This window comes from Pithys albifrons, chromosome 5 (genome assembly GCF_047495875.1).
Source record: "Pithys albifrons albifrons isolate INPA30051 chromosome 5, PitAlb_v1, whole genome shotgun sequence".
Lineage (NCBI taxonomy): Eukaryota > Metazoa > Chordata > Aves > Passeriformes > Thamnophilidae > Pithys > Pithys albifrons.
Genome location: NC_092462.1, coordinates 11,868,934 through 11,885,409, shown reverse-complemented (window position 1 = coordinate 11,885,409; position 16,476 = coordinate 11,868,934). Strand labels below are relative to the sequence as shown.

The following is a 16,476-nucleotide window of genomic DNA, read 5'->3' as shown; positions in this document are numbered from 1 at the left end:
GAACTCTCTTCTGTTTGACTGTATTACAGTGCAAAAGTGATGACTGAACAAAAAAAAAAGCAAACTGTAACTGTTAATGAATACATGTACAAATTTAATGCTGTTCGTGGAAGGACAAAGAAATAAGAGTAAATATGAAGTCTGAATAATTGCACAGTCATTTCACCTGCAAGAAGCTATCACTAATTAATTCCTTTCTGTAGCTTTTTTCTAATGTGATCAAGACATGTTGGAATGAGAAAAAAATGCACCTACCCCTAACATTTTACCTTGAGCCCTCTTTCCTTTCCCAAACACAGAACCATTCAGGTCTCTGAACAGTTTTCTTTTGCACGCAAAGTGTCAAAACACATGCAGAAAGCTCCAACATGTACTTTGCAAGATATATGATATCAAATCAGCATATAAATAATCTGAATGTTTGTTAGACTGAGTAAGTTTATTTTCCTCAAGTTCTATGGAACTTTCCTGTGGAGGGTTTACATTTCACTCTGAAAGCAGAATACTTTACTGTCAGACACAAATAATAAGTTTGTATAGTTTTATCAGAAAATCTGACTCAACAACTGTTTTTGTAAATGTACTATGACTTTTGACCCTTCAATCACCTGAATTGCAGGATTTTTATCACATATGAACACTAAGGCACCAACTGCTCCTCCAGCCCTGAAGAAATCCCTCACAAGGGCCTATTTAACAGTATTTTTCAGCCTCTCCTACATTATTAGACTAAGACATAAATCTCCATATTGTCTTTCTATCAGAATACTGCACCATTCCTTGCAAACTCACCTCTGCTACAAAGATGATTATTAGGCAGTCTTTCTTTTGCTCTTCAGAAAGTCCATACAGTAAGGAATGCAGTGTACTAATCAGGTAATTGTGCTTTTTCCTTTTCACAGTAGGAATACCCATCACCAGTGAGACTGCAAAGAGAGAAGGCCTCAAACCATGCAATTTTAAGTGAAGTAAAAGGAAAGGGAAATTACATTTTATGATTTGATGTGACCATAAAACTTGGTGGCAGTTAGTATTCCCTTGGCACTGTGACAGCATCTCCTTTACTACCTGGAAGGAGAGATACCTCCAGCTAAGTTTAGGTTAGACACCCCATGTCTGTGTTATGAGCACCAGGTCTACATTGTGTAGACTATCAACATTTTAGACTTGGAAATACTTCCACCTCTGGAAAACACACAGGTGTCTGCTACTGAGTTTCAAAAGGGAGCATTGTAAAAATAAATGGTAACTCTTGCTTTGGGATTTGGAGATCTAAGTCTTAAGGGTTAAACCAAAACTGCTGTAGTGAGCAGGCTCTTGTGGGAAGTGATTGCTGTCTATCTCTGAAGGAATCAAATTCAAACAATGTTCTGAGCAGTTTAATTGATATGCATCAATGGCTTTCATAGAATCAGTAATAGGAAGAAAGGAACTTAGATATTGTTGCTATTAAAAACAAAGGAGCTGAAATTGTGTCTGGCAAAGGCTCCACTAGTAGCAAACCTACACTGTATTACACTGTTAGACTGTAAGCAGGACATGTCTTTTCTCATTAGTATGGGCACGATCTAAATCAGTGACCAAACATAGCTCAGTAAAACTGTGGAATCTTAGTCCTTGAAGATGATTTCTATTCACCAAAATCTGAGGAGGCTGGTAAGGAAGCATCAGATTTTGAGAAAAAGGTGTAGGTGCAATTAGTGACTTGATCCTGACTTTAACATCCATGCCAGTGTCAGCTCAAAAATGCCAAAGTTCCAGTGGTTCTTCCCAGCACATATCCTGCTAAACCACTGGGGTTTAGTTTGGTTTTACACACTGAAGGTCAACCTCTCCTTAGTAAACTGCAGCCTTGCTGTTGTGATTTTCATGTACAATTTAAAAAAAAATAAACACAGAGCATTCTTTTATTAGTGACACTGATCTTTGTGCACTCCAGTGAGAGCTACAACACTAGAACACATTCATACAACTACACCTGCTAATGAGAAGTCTATAGAAAGTCATGAGCATGGCCAAGGGTTTGGGTTTTGTTTAGTTAAATCAAAAGTGCTGTCAGTGTTCTTTTACAGAAAATCGCCCTAGAGAAAAGCCAGAATGTCAACAAAATACAAAACTGAACAAAATGGTTTAGTTCCTTCTTTGCCTACTACTTTTGAGTGTTCCTTTTACCTGTCACATGACAGGAGAAGATGTAACTTTGGGATTCATTATGATTTCTGCAGGTGTCAGCTGATTTTGCATGTGGACAAAAACGTTACATTGAAGATATGTTAATATCCTTTATATCACATCACCTTCCCATTTTCTTCTTACGTTGGCAAATTGAGTGCCTTATAAATTCTCCTTGGCTTCCTCATTTATCCTAATTTTGTGGGGGAAAAATGTCAGCTAATGCATCTTAGCCACATGAACATATGATAAAACCCCAAAATAATATTGTTTTCCAATTATGAATATTTTTGTTGATATTTGAAAATGTTATTAAAATACCCCAAGGTAAAGACTTTAAATAGGAATGAGCATGGTAAAAGTATTTTTGCCATCTCCATTAAAATTAATTCAGGTTGGTGACATTATAAAGTTAAGGGACAAAACCCACTCCAAACTTTTAAGAATGTTTCATTGCTAGAATTTAACATAAAATATAAACACATAGAAAATATAATCCGAACTTTATTTCCTACCTCTAGTTCTCTGTTGCCCAAAAATGACATTTGGGAAAATTCCATCTTCATATTCCCGAAGGTGAGGTAGATAGTAGTGCATGTTTGTAAGATGCACAGGGAGTTTTCTCGTGAGGTTTAACACTTTCCACTTCGTATCATCTTCAAGAAACAAACCCACAGATATACAATAAAATAAAAAGCCACCAGTGAAGCCTTTTTTTTTTCAACTGTTTTGCTCAACTGAACATTGGCAGATTACCACACACAAGGTTATACAATCACAATTATTTCTCAGAAGTGATTATATGTCATACATTTTACACTACATTAAACTTGCAATTGCCCAGTACAACCCCTCCCACCCAGGTGATCCTGCAGAAGAAGCATTAACATCCTGGGAATACAGTCCACACTTCCCTATGCCTTAACACTTGCAGGATTCATTCATCTTACAACACAATAAGTAGTTACTTTAAAAGCAGCAGCATAAAAACTGTTTGTTTGGGTTTTTTACATAGTCAGCAAGCAATTTTTTAAATTAAAAGAAACAGAGATCCTGATTAATAACTTTCTTAATTATTTAATAAACCTAAATGCTTTTCCCCAAACATAACACATGGTGGTTCTCAAGGCTCAAACAGACGTTCTCGGGTTATTAAAGGCCCTATGGCAAAAAGGGCAACCATATCCATATACATATGTAGTATGTAACAGAAAAGTAGGAATTTTTTTTTCTTTACAAGTTTAAGATGAAAGCAACAGAAGGTTTATAGACGTGGATGGAAAGTTAGTTTTCCTAAAAAATGTGTCTAAGATAATTCCTAAATTTTACCACCCTTCAAAGTTACATACAAGTCCCAAAAAGCCCTCACCAGCTTTATTCACTCAGCTCAGATCAATGAAGTCAGTGGCTTGCTGAATGGGCAATGTTTTAAGTTTTTCGACTTTCAAAAGATATCCCCACTGAAAATTAGGTCTCAATAGAGATTCTTGACCCTACAGAAAAGTTTAAAAAATACCAAACAACTATACATATGCATACATGTCCAGACATTTGTGTATGGAAGAGACCCACAAGTCTTCCTACTCTGTTTTGCCATTGAATATACTGGAATTTTGCTGCATAGAAACTTTTTCATTTTTGTTGTACAATAAAACTTGGCTGGAATGGGAAGCAGAAGGGTAAGTAAAAATAAAAATAAAATTATTCAGTGATTTTAAGAAATTTCTGCTTTAAATCCTGTGAACTGACAGCTTTAATAGTTTCTGATATTCAGCTGGCTCCAGTCAGAACGAAGAACGCAAGGAAGGGGAACTTGCTCTCTCCTCTACTTGGCCTTCTGTGCTTTAGGCAAGAACTCTTTGCCTGCAGTATGTGGGGCTACTGGGGGCTGACAACGTGGCTCTATTCTACAGCTTGTAAGGCCACAATCCTGCCAACACTCAGCTGTTTGTTTATGCACATCTGAACAGTTCCACTGAACTAACATTGAATAAACAGACTAAAGCTGGCAGGGAAGAACAGCATAAGAAACAGATCTAACCACACAAGGAAGAAATCAACCTTGTTCCTTCTTCCCCTGTAACAGTCCTGGTTAATTCCCTATTTTAATCCGAGTTCCAGCCCGCTGTACTCAATGCAAATAAGGATTTTTAGATGGCAGTTTTCAGTGGCACCCAGACTCTTTCTGAAGTTGGGGTTTACTGTGAAATGCCTCCAGCACAGACATGCTCCTTCCAGTTTTCCTTCTCTCCCCAGGTAAGTAGCTGTTCCAGTAGCTCTTCCAAAATGAACATGGGAGGAAGGCAGATCCTGCACAACTACATCACTTATTTTAGGGCACAGAATCAAACTGTCAATATGTTTTATGCAACTACTTGTGCAGATAGATGGAGATGTACAACAGTTTGGGAGGCAAAGTAATTAAGAAGTTCAGTTAAAGGTTGGGAAAAATCTGGATCACTTAACTGCATGTTGGTGTCCCTCAAAAAAAAAGAAAAAAAGAAAAAAAGAAAAGGGGCAGAGACATGCCCTCCTGCAAAAAATAAAGTTTTAACTGGCATTACATACAAGCATTCACATTTTTCTTCAGATTATTAACTAACTACTTGCAAGATGAATTCCAGCAGGAACACTCTTGGGCTGTATCTATTCAGAAAGACCTCATGGAGCTTCCCAGCTCCTGGATTCAGGCAGGCACCCAGATGTAGGTGACCTGCCTGCTGCCATGAGCCTCCACACCCCCACATGGACCTCGGTGCCCAGTCCCACAAAGAGTCACTCCATGTGGAAGGAGGGGGACCAGTAGTGTGGAGCATCTGAGGAGGTGTACCTGCCTTCCAGGTCAGGCACTGCTCTGTATTATCAGAGTGTGTATGTATGTATGTATGGCCAAACTTCATGAACGCGGATTTGGGAAGGGCTCTCCCCACGTGGGTGTGCCCTTCCAGCCTGCGCAGTGGATTTTTTAGGTGAGGCACAGCGTCCGCAGAACTGGCCCCACCGTTTAAGTTCGGAGGTCCGTCTGCCACAGCCGAGCGAGCTTGGAAAGTGACAGTGAAGTCCTCGGGACTGTCACAGCACCCGGCACTAACCGGGGCTGACTGCTGAGCATCCGAGATGTGACGGGAGGGGATGGCAGGGAGGCATTGAACTGCCAGGGGATGGTCCCTACTGAGACTCGAACTCAGGACCTTGGGATTCAGAGTCCAGAGTGCTCTCCTTTACGCCATGGGACCACCTTTTTTATCAGAGTGTATTGGCATAGTAAAAGCTGGTAAGAATAGCTTATTCAGTGCTCTGCAGCTGGCAGCAAGAGAAGGATAAGCACTGCAAGATCTCGATCAGCAATACAAACAGCTTTGCCACTAGGACACCACTGCAGTCCAGTGTGCCCCCTTTTATTTATCTCCTTACTTGCTCAGTTACTAACCTGTCACAGAGTCCTATTTAAAGGGGGGAGAGGGGGTACAGAGTACTTATCCACCTTTTTTTTAAGTAGCAACTTCTACCTAATGCTAATATAATCAAATCAATGATTTTTCTCCCCACACCAGTTACAAACATGAGCACACAAAACTGAACTGTTAACATGGTACATTTTTAAACATACAAACCTGTATGATTTGTTGTCAAGTTCACTCTTCTTGCAATTATATGTTTAATTTCATCTAGGGCACTGCTCAGTTCTTGTGATATTTTTTTATTTTCCTTTTCAGCATACAAGAGTCTTTGCCGAAGTTCCCCAAACTGGCTTTCATACGTGTCTAAGTCATTTCCTGCAGTAAGAACATAATTTCTTTTGAAAGAGGTGATTTCTATGATGGAATAAAGCCAAAGAATAGGAGACAGTCCAGAAGATAACATGACCAGAAGGGTATAAATAATAATAAAATTTATTCCTGAGGAGTCTGGAAGAGTGCTAAGAAGATAGAATTTAGGGAACACAGCTGGGTAAAGGTTTTCAGTTAAAGACAAATCTAAGAATATGAAACTCACAATAAGGAAAAAGTCAGTGAAAGTCTGTGAATTGCAGGGGAAGGTGCTATCCAGGAAAACAAACAATGTTTTTCACCAAGGCACAAGTCTTGATGACCCTTTTCACACTGAAAAATATAATTATGTAAAGGCTTGTCTTTTGTATAAAACACTATTAAGACTAAAATAGAGGTATTTAGTCATCATCTACAAATTAAGAAGTGTCTGGTGTATATTAACAACTATTAGTAAAGATGGTTATTTGAACTCCTGCACATATTTAATTAGATAACAGCTGAAATTGTGCTCAGGCATGAGGGATGCTTTCACAATACAGAACTCACCCTTGATTAAATACTCTATGCTTACATCAGTATTAAGAACACTGTACTCAGTCACGGTTATCAGACAACATCTGCTGTTCTGAGGTGTATTGTAAGATAATGTCAATGTTATGTTTGAAGAAGATCCACTTTCCTAAGAGAAAGGTGATGTCAGAACTTCTCAGTTATTAGAAATGGTATACAAGACTCATACTTGTCAGAGCATTCATTCATTGTTATATGAACAAAGATGAACATGGAAATATTAAGATATTAATGAAAATATTAGTTAACAACTTGTGACTTAACAAGTGGATTAACTTGCAGTAAAGTTCCATGTATTTCTAGGAAGATGCAAACAGCAAAGAGTAATCTTAGGATAAATAACATGCAAATTATTGCTTCAGAAAATGGAATTTATTATTTTGTTAATGGAGGTGTCCTATAATTAAGTGCTGGAAAGTGTTGTTCCATTGACATTTCCAGTGCTGTAGCAGCATAAGATTTTGCTTAATCAAATTAAAATTCCCCTCATCACAACCACATTATAGAATGAATCAGTAAAGAAATTGTAGATGAATTATAACAGCATAGTCCATTTCCCCAGTTCTTTAGCTATGCAGTGTCAGTGTGACTCAAAACCACAGATATCACTACTGTGCTGACACTCTGGCAAGCACCAAGTCATTGTAGTTTTAGTTGCTTACTTACAGGTGAGCCTACCAAAACATCCTAGATGCATCTAGCAAATAGAAGGTCAATACTCAATTATCACTGAGTGCACTCAAAGAAGCTGGTACTTATAATCAGGCCAGAAAACTACATTTTTAAGTCTTTCAGAATTGACACTTCTGTTCAGTCCATGAACCAAGTCAATGCCTTGTCTACCAGAAATGAGGAATGTCAGAATAAAAGCAGAAAATAGCAAGATAAGGACCTATGGCAAAAATACATGAAGAAAATGAAGGTAAAGGCTTCTTTTCCCCATGGTGAACTGAAGATTAATTACTCTGCTGGGCTAAGAGTGATTCACTACATTTCCCTACTAGGAAATGTCAACTGGGTCACACTGGCTACAAGCCACGGGAAGAAAAAAGAGGCCCAGCCACCAAGCAGACACTCAGAGCTTTGCAATGGATTTTCAGCTCTACTATAGCATTTTCTCTGACTGTTAACTACACATTATCATATATATACTTACAGCTACTGTAATGCTCAGATAGCAACACTTAAAGTGGTTTTAAATACAATCTTGTGTCATCTCCTAATAGATACATATATATATTTTCTGCACTGGAAATTGAAACTGTTTAGAAACATTACTAACTTCTAAAGCAAATATTAATTCAAAAAGCCTACGGTTATTTCTCTTTGCTCCATGTACACACATTTCCTCTATTATCATAAATACTTCCAGTTTCATTAATGATTTCTGGCAATATCTAAGATCTGTGAAACAATTCATAACTGTCTCCTCCTAGCATTCAAAGAGAAAAGAAAACAAAAAGAAAATTGAGAGTGGCAGAAAGGAGGGAAATAAACACTTCAAAGCCTAGCAGAGAATCTTGTCTCTATTTCTTGATTACACACTATGCTACTTATCATACCTAAAGACTCTTATTTAGAAACTGAATTTTGGCTAATGGCCTCCTTAAAAGAAAATTATATAAGCACACTAACTGTGAAAGGTTTTGTCATACCCTACACTTGGACCCACTGCTTGCTGTTCAGGCTAATGAAGCATATGAAACCATTGAGGTTTAATTCCACTAATAACTGCCAATTTATTCTCTCCCTTTAACTGATCTAAAATGGAGAGACCTTTCTGAATCTTATTACATGCTTTGCAAGCTCAGGTTTACCTCTTTTAGAGTAAAGAAGGAAAAAGATTTCCCCAAACAATGCCTCTGTCTTAGGTCAGAATGGCCAGTTCTTATGCAAACACGTAAATTCAACAATGTGCATTATCCTTAAATATTTTCTTTATAGCCTTACAGCACAGTATTATTTGTGTCTTCCAAGACCTCAGAGACTGCCAAGAAAAACTATCATAAATTCAGAAGCTGCTTCACCTGCACCTGGAACATGCGCCCAATTACATTTAATGCCCATCAGAACCAGGGAACCTTCCATGGTTGAGCTTTAGGCACAGGACAGAGTATGTCTGAATGCACACCCTAAGTTTTCAGGAGCCTCTGAAGTCAGTCAGTGCTCAGGTTGGTTTATTTCACGCAGCTGAAAAGGGAAGGTCAAGTGAGAAGGTTAAGAGCTTCTAATTGTTTCCACTCTATGTTCCTGTCCATGCTCTGATGGCAACTGGGCTGCAGGGCCTATTGCTGTGGCAGAGGTCACAAGTAGTAGGAGGAGGATTAATTTCAGCCACATACAATTATCTAATGAACATAGACTCATTACTCGGTTTGGCATACATACCTTTTACTGAACCATTTACATACTGTAACTGAAAGTAGCTTAGCAACAAGCAAACTTCTTTCAAAGAAAAGACAACTTAAGCTCTAGTAATACTTTCCTAGGTGTTGGCAAACAATTATCATTTGAGATCCAGGTCTTTTACTATATTAGAATGTAGTGAAAGGTGATCTGAAAAAATTCAGTCAGAACATCACCATATAGGAAAGCAGTAATATTTTTAAAAAGGGGGAAAAATAAACTGAGTGGATATTTCAAATATTTTTACTTCTCTGTCTGATGTACCAACAATTATTCAATTCTACACACTTTTAATTAAATGCCTAGCCACTAACTAAAGTATTTATTGATAAAACTGTGTTCCCTCAAGACCCAGTGTACAATACGGGGAATGAAATGAAGATTGCATGTTTAAACTTGTTCAAATACAGGTTGTGATGAGACATTGTAGAGCAAATAGAGGTCTGAAATGCTCCCTTATCCCTTCCTGTATGAAAACCAAGAATACCTGTCCTCTTTGTATCACAGCGTTTATGACTCAGCTCCTCTACTCTTTAGGCACTGTCCAGCCTGAAGTAACTGCAAAAAGCAGCACACCTTCATTCAGCAAATTATACACTTAGAAGCCACTAAAACTACACAGCTTTTCTAAGTCTTGGATGTGAATTTTGATAAAAAAATTTGAATCAGCAAATACTAAGTTTTAATTCCCATTTGAGGTTTCTGTATGTTGGGGGTTTTTTAACATCTAAATACAGAACTATGCAAAGAAACTGAGTAAGCAATTGATGGACTGGAAAAACTCTTCCCTTATCACACCATGCATTTCAGCCACATCCTGACTGCATGTTGGGGCAAAACCTGCATGTGCAATCACCTCTGAATGCTCTCAGTGCCACTGGAAGGAAATGCACACGTAAAGGGAACATGGAGCCTACCAGTCACCTGGGACAACTGAGAAAAAATGGTGGTTAAATACAGACTAGCAGTCCTTGAGAAGGCAGAAAAATCAGCTTCTGCAGGTTCAGAAATCTGGATAAGTTGTATTGGCTGAAATGAGAATGGTGTACCTCAAGACTCCATATCAACTCTGCCAGTGTGTCCCTATTTAACTGAAGATTTGAGCCAGTGTGCCAGTTGGATCTTGACAGCAAAGCTACAAAGAACTGCATCACAAATGACCTGCACTTGGCTGCAAAGCAGGAGCAGGGGTTGGTCAGCTGAAGCAAAACACCACACCATGGGCAGCAGAGTATTGGAAAGAAATGTGTAATCAGCTGTTTGGGCTAGCACATACATTGCTGTATTTCAACTTAAAAAAGAACACCTTTCATCAGAAATACCTATTTAGCCTTTTGTACACCTTTACCTGATGAAAAGTTTTGTGAAACAAAGAAAAAATGTATACATTGAACAATTTTATCGTCCTTAAATATACTTGTGTGAACGCAATCACGTATGAACAGTTTCTCTCTTGTTCATCCCACCTCAAAGGAGGAAGAAATTAAGGTTTCAAAGTGTTTCACTCAACATGTATGTGTTAACAGGTCCTTATGACGTATTTCAGCTACACTTTCTCGTAAATTCCAGCCAAATTTAATTTACTTAAAGTATCCCACAAATTCATGTGAAGAGGACAGCAACATGTTACAAATCAATTCAAAGAGACCTATCTTGTAACCCTCGAAAGCAATATGAAGACCCACTGCCATGTGAGAGGATTTACCTCATTCCCATGACTTTAAAAAATGCACTGTCATTCAGCAAAGACACCAAAGGTTCTTTTATTCAGGAACACTGTTTCCTCTGAAGAAACTTCATGTAAGTTCATAATGAGTTTATAATGGTTTTGCCTTCTCCTTTACTGTTTTTCAAGTGGGTGAAAAAATTGCTTCCTTGTTACACTTACATTTTTAATGGGGATTAATATTTACATGGAAGACACTACATATATTGTAAATTGTATACTACTTCTCATCACTACAAATCTATATGAGAGCAAATAATTGTGGTCAGGTGAATTAACAAGTGGATTGTAACTCAGTTTCACAACTAGTAGTAACAGCTGCATCATCCTAACAACAGCCTTTTCTGTCCTCAGATACAAACTGTTTGCCTCAGACAGGTTTTGCCTGGGGCCTGGGGAGGGACCAAAAAGCTCACGGCAAAACCATGCAGGAGGTGGAACAGGTATTGCTGCAGCAGTGCAGCTGATTACTCGCTAACAGCAGCCTGTGTTCGCAAGCACTCTAGAGGGTGCTGAAGGAATCACCACACAACTTCAGACACAGTATTAGGTTTTGCTGAAGATTTGGTCATTGCCTCCATAATTACTTTTATTTCCTTCTCTTTCTTCCTGGCCACAAAAACATCAGCATGTTTAATATGAAATCTCTGATTCTATTTATAAAGCAATGGAAAAGGTGACTATAAAAACATCTTTGTAAGGATAGTTAAAATACGTACAATATTATCTACAATAGCTGAAATCTAGTGACTTTGGCAGATTCTGATTTTTCATTTTTAAGAGAATGAGTGAGGCAGAGCATCTTCCCTGCTATGCCAGTTTGAGTTACCCACACTCGAGTTCAGTCTCACAACTTCAAGCCAACACTCAGGTGGCACACAACAGTCAGAAGCAGCACCAAACAGCCAATTATTTACTGCTGTAATTGACAACAAAGACATTCAACCCAAATCTCTCCAACTACCTTTGGTATAAGGTGTTTAAAGGTCTTTGGCATAAGCTATTGATTTTTTTATTTGCACAGAATTCAGGACAGAGCCAATATCAAATTTATACTTCAAGTTAATATTTCAGGGCTGAAAGGCTCTGAGACTGCAGAAGAACTGAACATTTTACAGGGCTATTATGTACTTTTTATACTATGTAAGTATTCAAAACCACTAGCCTTGAGCTAAGCTGCCCTGTCCTAGTTGTACAACAAATATTATTTGCTGTCCCAACGTCACTACAGTCCAAGAAATAACCAACTAGACAAAAACTTGAGAGAATACTACAGACTACTGCTGCAGTGTGGTAGACTGTAATAAAAAATCAAGAGCAGCCTAAACATTTCAATGGGCAAAGTAGAGAAGGAAACTGAAGTAGGAGGAGATTTAACAAATAGGTGGAAGAAAATGAGCCAGAAAACAACGTTTGACAAATGAATGAAAGAGATGGGAGCTGACAAGCTGCAACAGTACTTGACCTGTCAGTAACAGGTGGGCTGAGTGAAAAGGGTCTTGAAGAGATAACACACATCACAGTTTGAGATGCACCAAAAGTGGGAACTCCTGTAGTGCTCTAAGCATGGCAATGGAAAGCAAGTTCAGCAATGCAGAAGGGAAGAACAGAGGTTTAACAACATCTAAGCATCTGCCTGTTTTCAGAGCAAAAGATTAATTGCAAACTACCTTCTTAAGCAAATACCCTGTGACAACAATGGCACATTAGTTGGTTTGCTCCCAATGCTTCTCTCTCTGTGGAAAAAGGTAACAACTTATGGCTGGCTGTTCTTCGGGGTTTCTGAATGTCTAGATGGCTTCAGTCTTTTAACAGTCCTTGGGAACAAAGACTATTATTTTCAGTGGAATAAATGTAATACAAAGTCATTCACCACGTGGTGTTACCTCCTCCTTTAGTTATTAACTGTTTTATTTACACATTTGTGAGATTTACCAAGCTTAAGAGAGAACTGGATTCTGCACACTACAGATTTATCTTTGCAAGGGTTAAAACTCTGCTAAGAAAACAGGAGCTAATAATAATAATAGTAATTAGGAAAATTATACCATCGGAGAGGAACTAGTTACTCAGTTTACTGTGGAGGAGGAGGCAAATGTAGAAAGAGAAAAGTTAACACATATACACCATAACACGCATTATCACTCTTCCTCCAAACAAACAAAGCTCAACAACCCAGCATGGAATACCGTCAGAGAAAGACCAAAAAGAGAAGTAAAATGAAAATATAATGTCAGTTATGAGGAGTCACAGAACACAAGCCACAAGACAACAGGATGGTAACTGCAGATTGGACAAACACTTCCTTTCTGATGTCTCTTGGATCTGAATTTGTTAGACACACCCTCCTGCTTTTACTTCATTTCTCCTTCCCTGCTCCTACTAAGAAAAGCATGAAGTGTTGTAAGAGAAACAACCATATAGTTGATATGAAATGCTAAATGGCAGGAGGGACCGGCACTGCCTTGACTAGATTCAATGTGCCGTTGTCGGGCCAAGATCTCTACTGCCTTTTCTATTTGTTACAAGAACAATTACTATAAACAAATTAACATCTAGGTGGAGTTCTGTGTTCATCTCAGAAATTATGAATTGGTTTATTCTAATTCTTCTGCATCTATAAAACCAGACCTATTGTAGAGTTGCATATATAGAAAGCATTTAAAGATCCACTCTATTTCCCCAACCCCAAACCAACCACTCCCACACTCATAACAAAGCCATATCTGCAAAGCCTTTTTGAAGAGACCTTCTCATTTATTTTTGGAAAATACCATCACTTTAGGTTAGGGTTAGCTCAGAGAATCTTAGACAAGGCTTTTGGTAGATCTATCTGGCATGTGCCACCTACATAACCTATTAAAGAGACACTGTGTCATTTTTAAAATGATAAATAAAATATAAAAATTCAGGGGTTTTTTCTCTGGTACACTGCATTCTAGAATGCTGGAAACATACACATGGAAACGTGACTGTACACGAGGCAAAAATGCCACTGCAGAAAGGATAATGCTACTTTGTCCTCCCCAAATAAAATCAAAACCACTTAAAAACCGACAGCAACAGCAATCACCTTTAAGACTTTTCTTGCCATCTTATCGCAAGGTGCTTGTCAGAAAAACAGGTAGAAAAAAAGTTTAAAAAGTTAAAAGAAAGCTTCTATTGTTTCCTAAATTTAGGCGTTTATTTTTAATAGGGCACGTATGACCCAAGGATTCAACCTTGTAAGCTGTTCCGCAAGTTTGCACCGAGGCGCGGGTAAGCCGTGACCGCGGGGAACAGGCGAGACCCGCACCCTTGAGCCGACTCCCCGGGGCCACGCCGGCTCCTCCCGTGCTCAGCCCGGCCGCTGTTCGGAGACCCGAGCGGAGCAGCCTCTGACGCCGCCGCTCCCGACGATGAGGATCCCCTCCTTCCCTCAGCAACGAGAGTGGACGGGGCGACTCGACACCTCCCGCGTCGCGGCACCGGCGCTGCCCCGACCCGCTGCCCCCGGTGCCGCCTCTGCGGGCGGGCAGACCCCGCCGTGGGGCGAACCACGGGCGGGATCCAGCGCCGCGCTGCCCGCAACGGCCCGTCGAGAGCGGGGCAGCAACAGGTGCCACTGCACCGCCCGCCCTCCGCTCCAGGGCTTCCTCTCACCTCGGCTGCCCTGCCACGCCGCGAACCACAGCAGGGGGAAGGCGGCGCCGAGGCACAGCGCCGTGAAGAGCTGCCCGTACCGCAGCCGCATCTCCCGGCGGGCGCTGCCCCGCACACCGCCCGACCCGCCGCCTCCGTCCGGGCAACGCGAGGCGGGCGTGTCCGCGCTGCCCTGCCCTGCCCTGCCCTGCCCTGCCCGCCCCCTGCGCGGGGGGCCCGGGCACGCCCTGCCCCACTGACCCGCCGGGCGGGGCCGTCGTGCCCTCCCCGCTGCACTGCGGCGGCCCCGGAGAGCAGGTGTGCTCGTCGCACCTCGCGTCCCGACCGACGGCACTCGCTCCTCCCTCCGCCGGGCATTCCCGCTGGAGACACCGACCTTGTGAGCGGCAATTCCCGCTCCAAACGCCCCCCGCTGACATCGGCCCTTCCGATACTCGGACCCACAATGAAAAACTTCTGGACTGCGGCTGTATTTTCACCGCAGAAACGCCTCGGACCAGCCCTTTGGCGGGTGCTGTCTAGCCTGTCACAGCATCATAGTGGTTAATCAGTACTTTGCTCATTTAAAGCCAATGGGCCATTTGTTTGCATATTGCTTATAAGATTTTATCAGAAAGCCAAGCTGTAAAGTAGAATCAATGCGTGTACTTTGCACAGTGTCAGAATCAGTTTTCAGCTTTTCAGTTCACCTTTTGTAAGCAGCTGCAAAATACAACCTGATGATGGTCTAAAGTTCACCGGTAAAGGTATTTACTTCAGCCATCGTATTTTGCTTCGGACCTGTCTTTCATAATGGCAGGCACACCTCTTTTCCTCTTTAGATCTTCAGCAGTCCATAAGCAAAGAAAAAAAATAGTCACTCTTTGGAATACACCCTCTATAATATAGTTTATAAAGGGAAGGGATACCTTATTTACCAAGATTTACAGTCACACTTCTAATAGAACCACCCATGTTTTATAAGAAAAAAAAGTTCCTCCTTCTTATGCATGATTAGCAGGTATTTGGTGGCTCTTGCTTTGACATGTTCTCTCCCTGGTCACAAATCTATTCTCTATTCCACACCTGTGATGAAAAAATACGATTTCCCATTCTGTGATCCAAACATCTAAAGGACAATTTCAGAAATCAGACTAGACTTAGCTAGCTGACAAAAGCAGTAAAGCTGTTTGCTATCTCATCAGTTACTTACTTCCTTAATGTATTATTATAATATATAATTCATTACCTTATCTACCTACAGGATATAGTATTTTATATGATTTATTTTTTAAAAATATTCTATTAATACAGTATCTCTTCATTTTCTCTATTTGCTTACTTAACAACTTCATCTTATTTTATACTACACCCCAAAACAATTTGGAATAGTGCTGTGTAAAGCAATTCCAAACCTTACAACACTGGTGTCCTGACAGTCTGGAGTCCCAATGTCAATGCTGCCTTTATATGCCACTCTTTACACTATAAACAGTATAACTATGTCATTTTTGAAAACTTAATCTTAGACCCCACAAATTGTATATTGCTGCTCTGGCAAGGTTAATGTGACCTTCCTGGGTTTGAATTATGATATGGATGAGTTTACTTCTCTGTTTACTAATTACTTTGAATTATAAATGTTATTATTCATTAATAATGCAGGAGAGTGCTAGTAGTCTGCATCAGTATACAAATGGTGAACTAAAAATCTGAGTATTGCTCCATAAATCACCATGAAGTCTCGAGTTAGACCTCACTATTCCTGACCTGTACTCATTTGTTCTAAACTCCCCTCTACTTTCTGTTTCTGGCTGTATGTTTTAAAGTGTAGCTGAATCTTCTTTCAGCTACACTTTGAATATGCATTTGTGATTGTTCCTATTAACCAATGCAGTCACAACTCAAACCTCTTCTTCTATTGTCTCCCTATCATAATTTCCCTCTTTTCTAGTTAACAAACTAAACCCTCAAGGCACTACTTTTGATGGAGGATCACTGTAGATTTTGAGACATTTACAGTCAAATAGAAGTTTAGAACTAAGAGGAACAAATGAACATGAAATATATCAAAAGTAATGAATAAAATGCCTTTTAATTGACTGGTTGGTGTTTTGTTACAAAGCCAAAATGAACAGGTGAATGATGTAGCAGGAGCAGGAGGGCTGCTGAAGATAAGAATAACAGAAATCTAAAACACACTTAAAT

The 16,476-nt window shown here is 39.9% G+C and overlaps 1 protein-coding gene across 2 annotated transcripts in view; it reads right to left on the bottom strand.

The window, feature by feature from the left end:
* MGAT4D (MGAT4 family member D) overlaps nucleotides 1-14,454 on the bottom strand; it is a 35,618-nt gene extending 21,164 nt beyond the window's left edge. Inside the window, exons 1-5 of one of the 2 annotated variants that reach the window (XM_071555708.1) lie at nucleotides 14,290-14,454; nucleotides 13,943-14,059; nucleotides 5,787-5,948; nucleotides 2,688-2,828; nucleotides 793-926 (exon numbers count right to left, since the gene is read on the bottom strand). In XM_071555708.1, the coding sequence (XP_071411809.1) occupies nucleotides 793-926; nucleotides 2,688-2,828; nucleotides 5,787-5,948; nucleotides 13,943-14,059; nucleotides 14,290-14,380 (645 nt within the window). In that variant the 5' untranslated portion in view covers nucleotides 14,381-14,454. The remainder of the gene's footprint in view (nucleotides 1-792; nucleotides 927-2,687; nucleotides 2,829-5,786; nucleotides 5,949-13,942; nucleotides 14,060-14,289) is intronic. The other variant, XM_071555709.1, reaches the window with a different exon arrangement.
* Nucleotides 14,455-16,476: the final 2,022 nt, after the last annotated feature.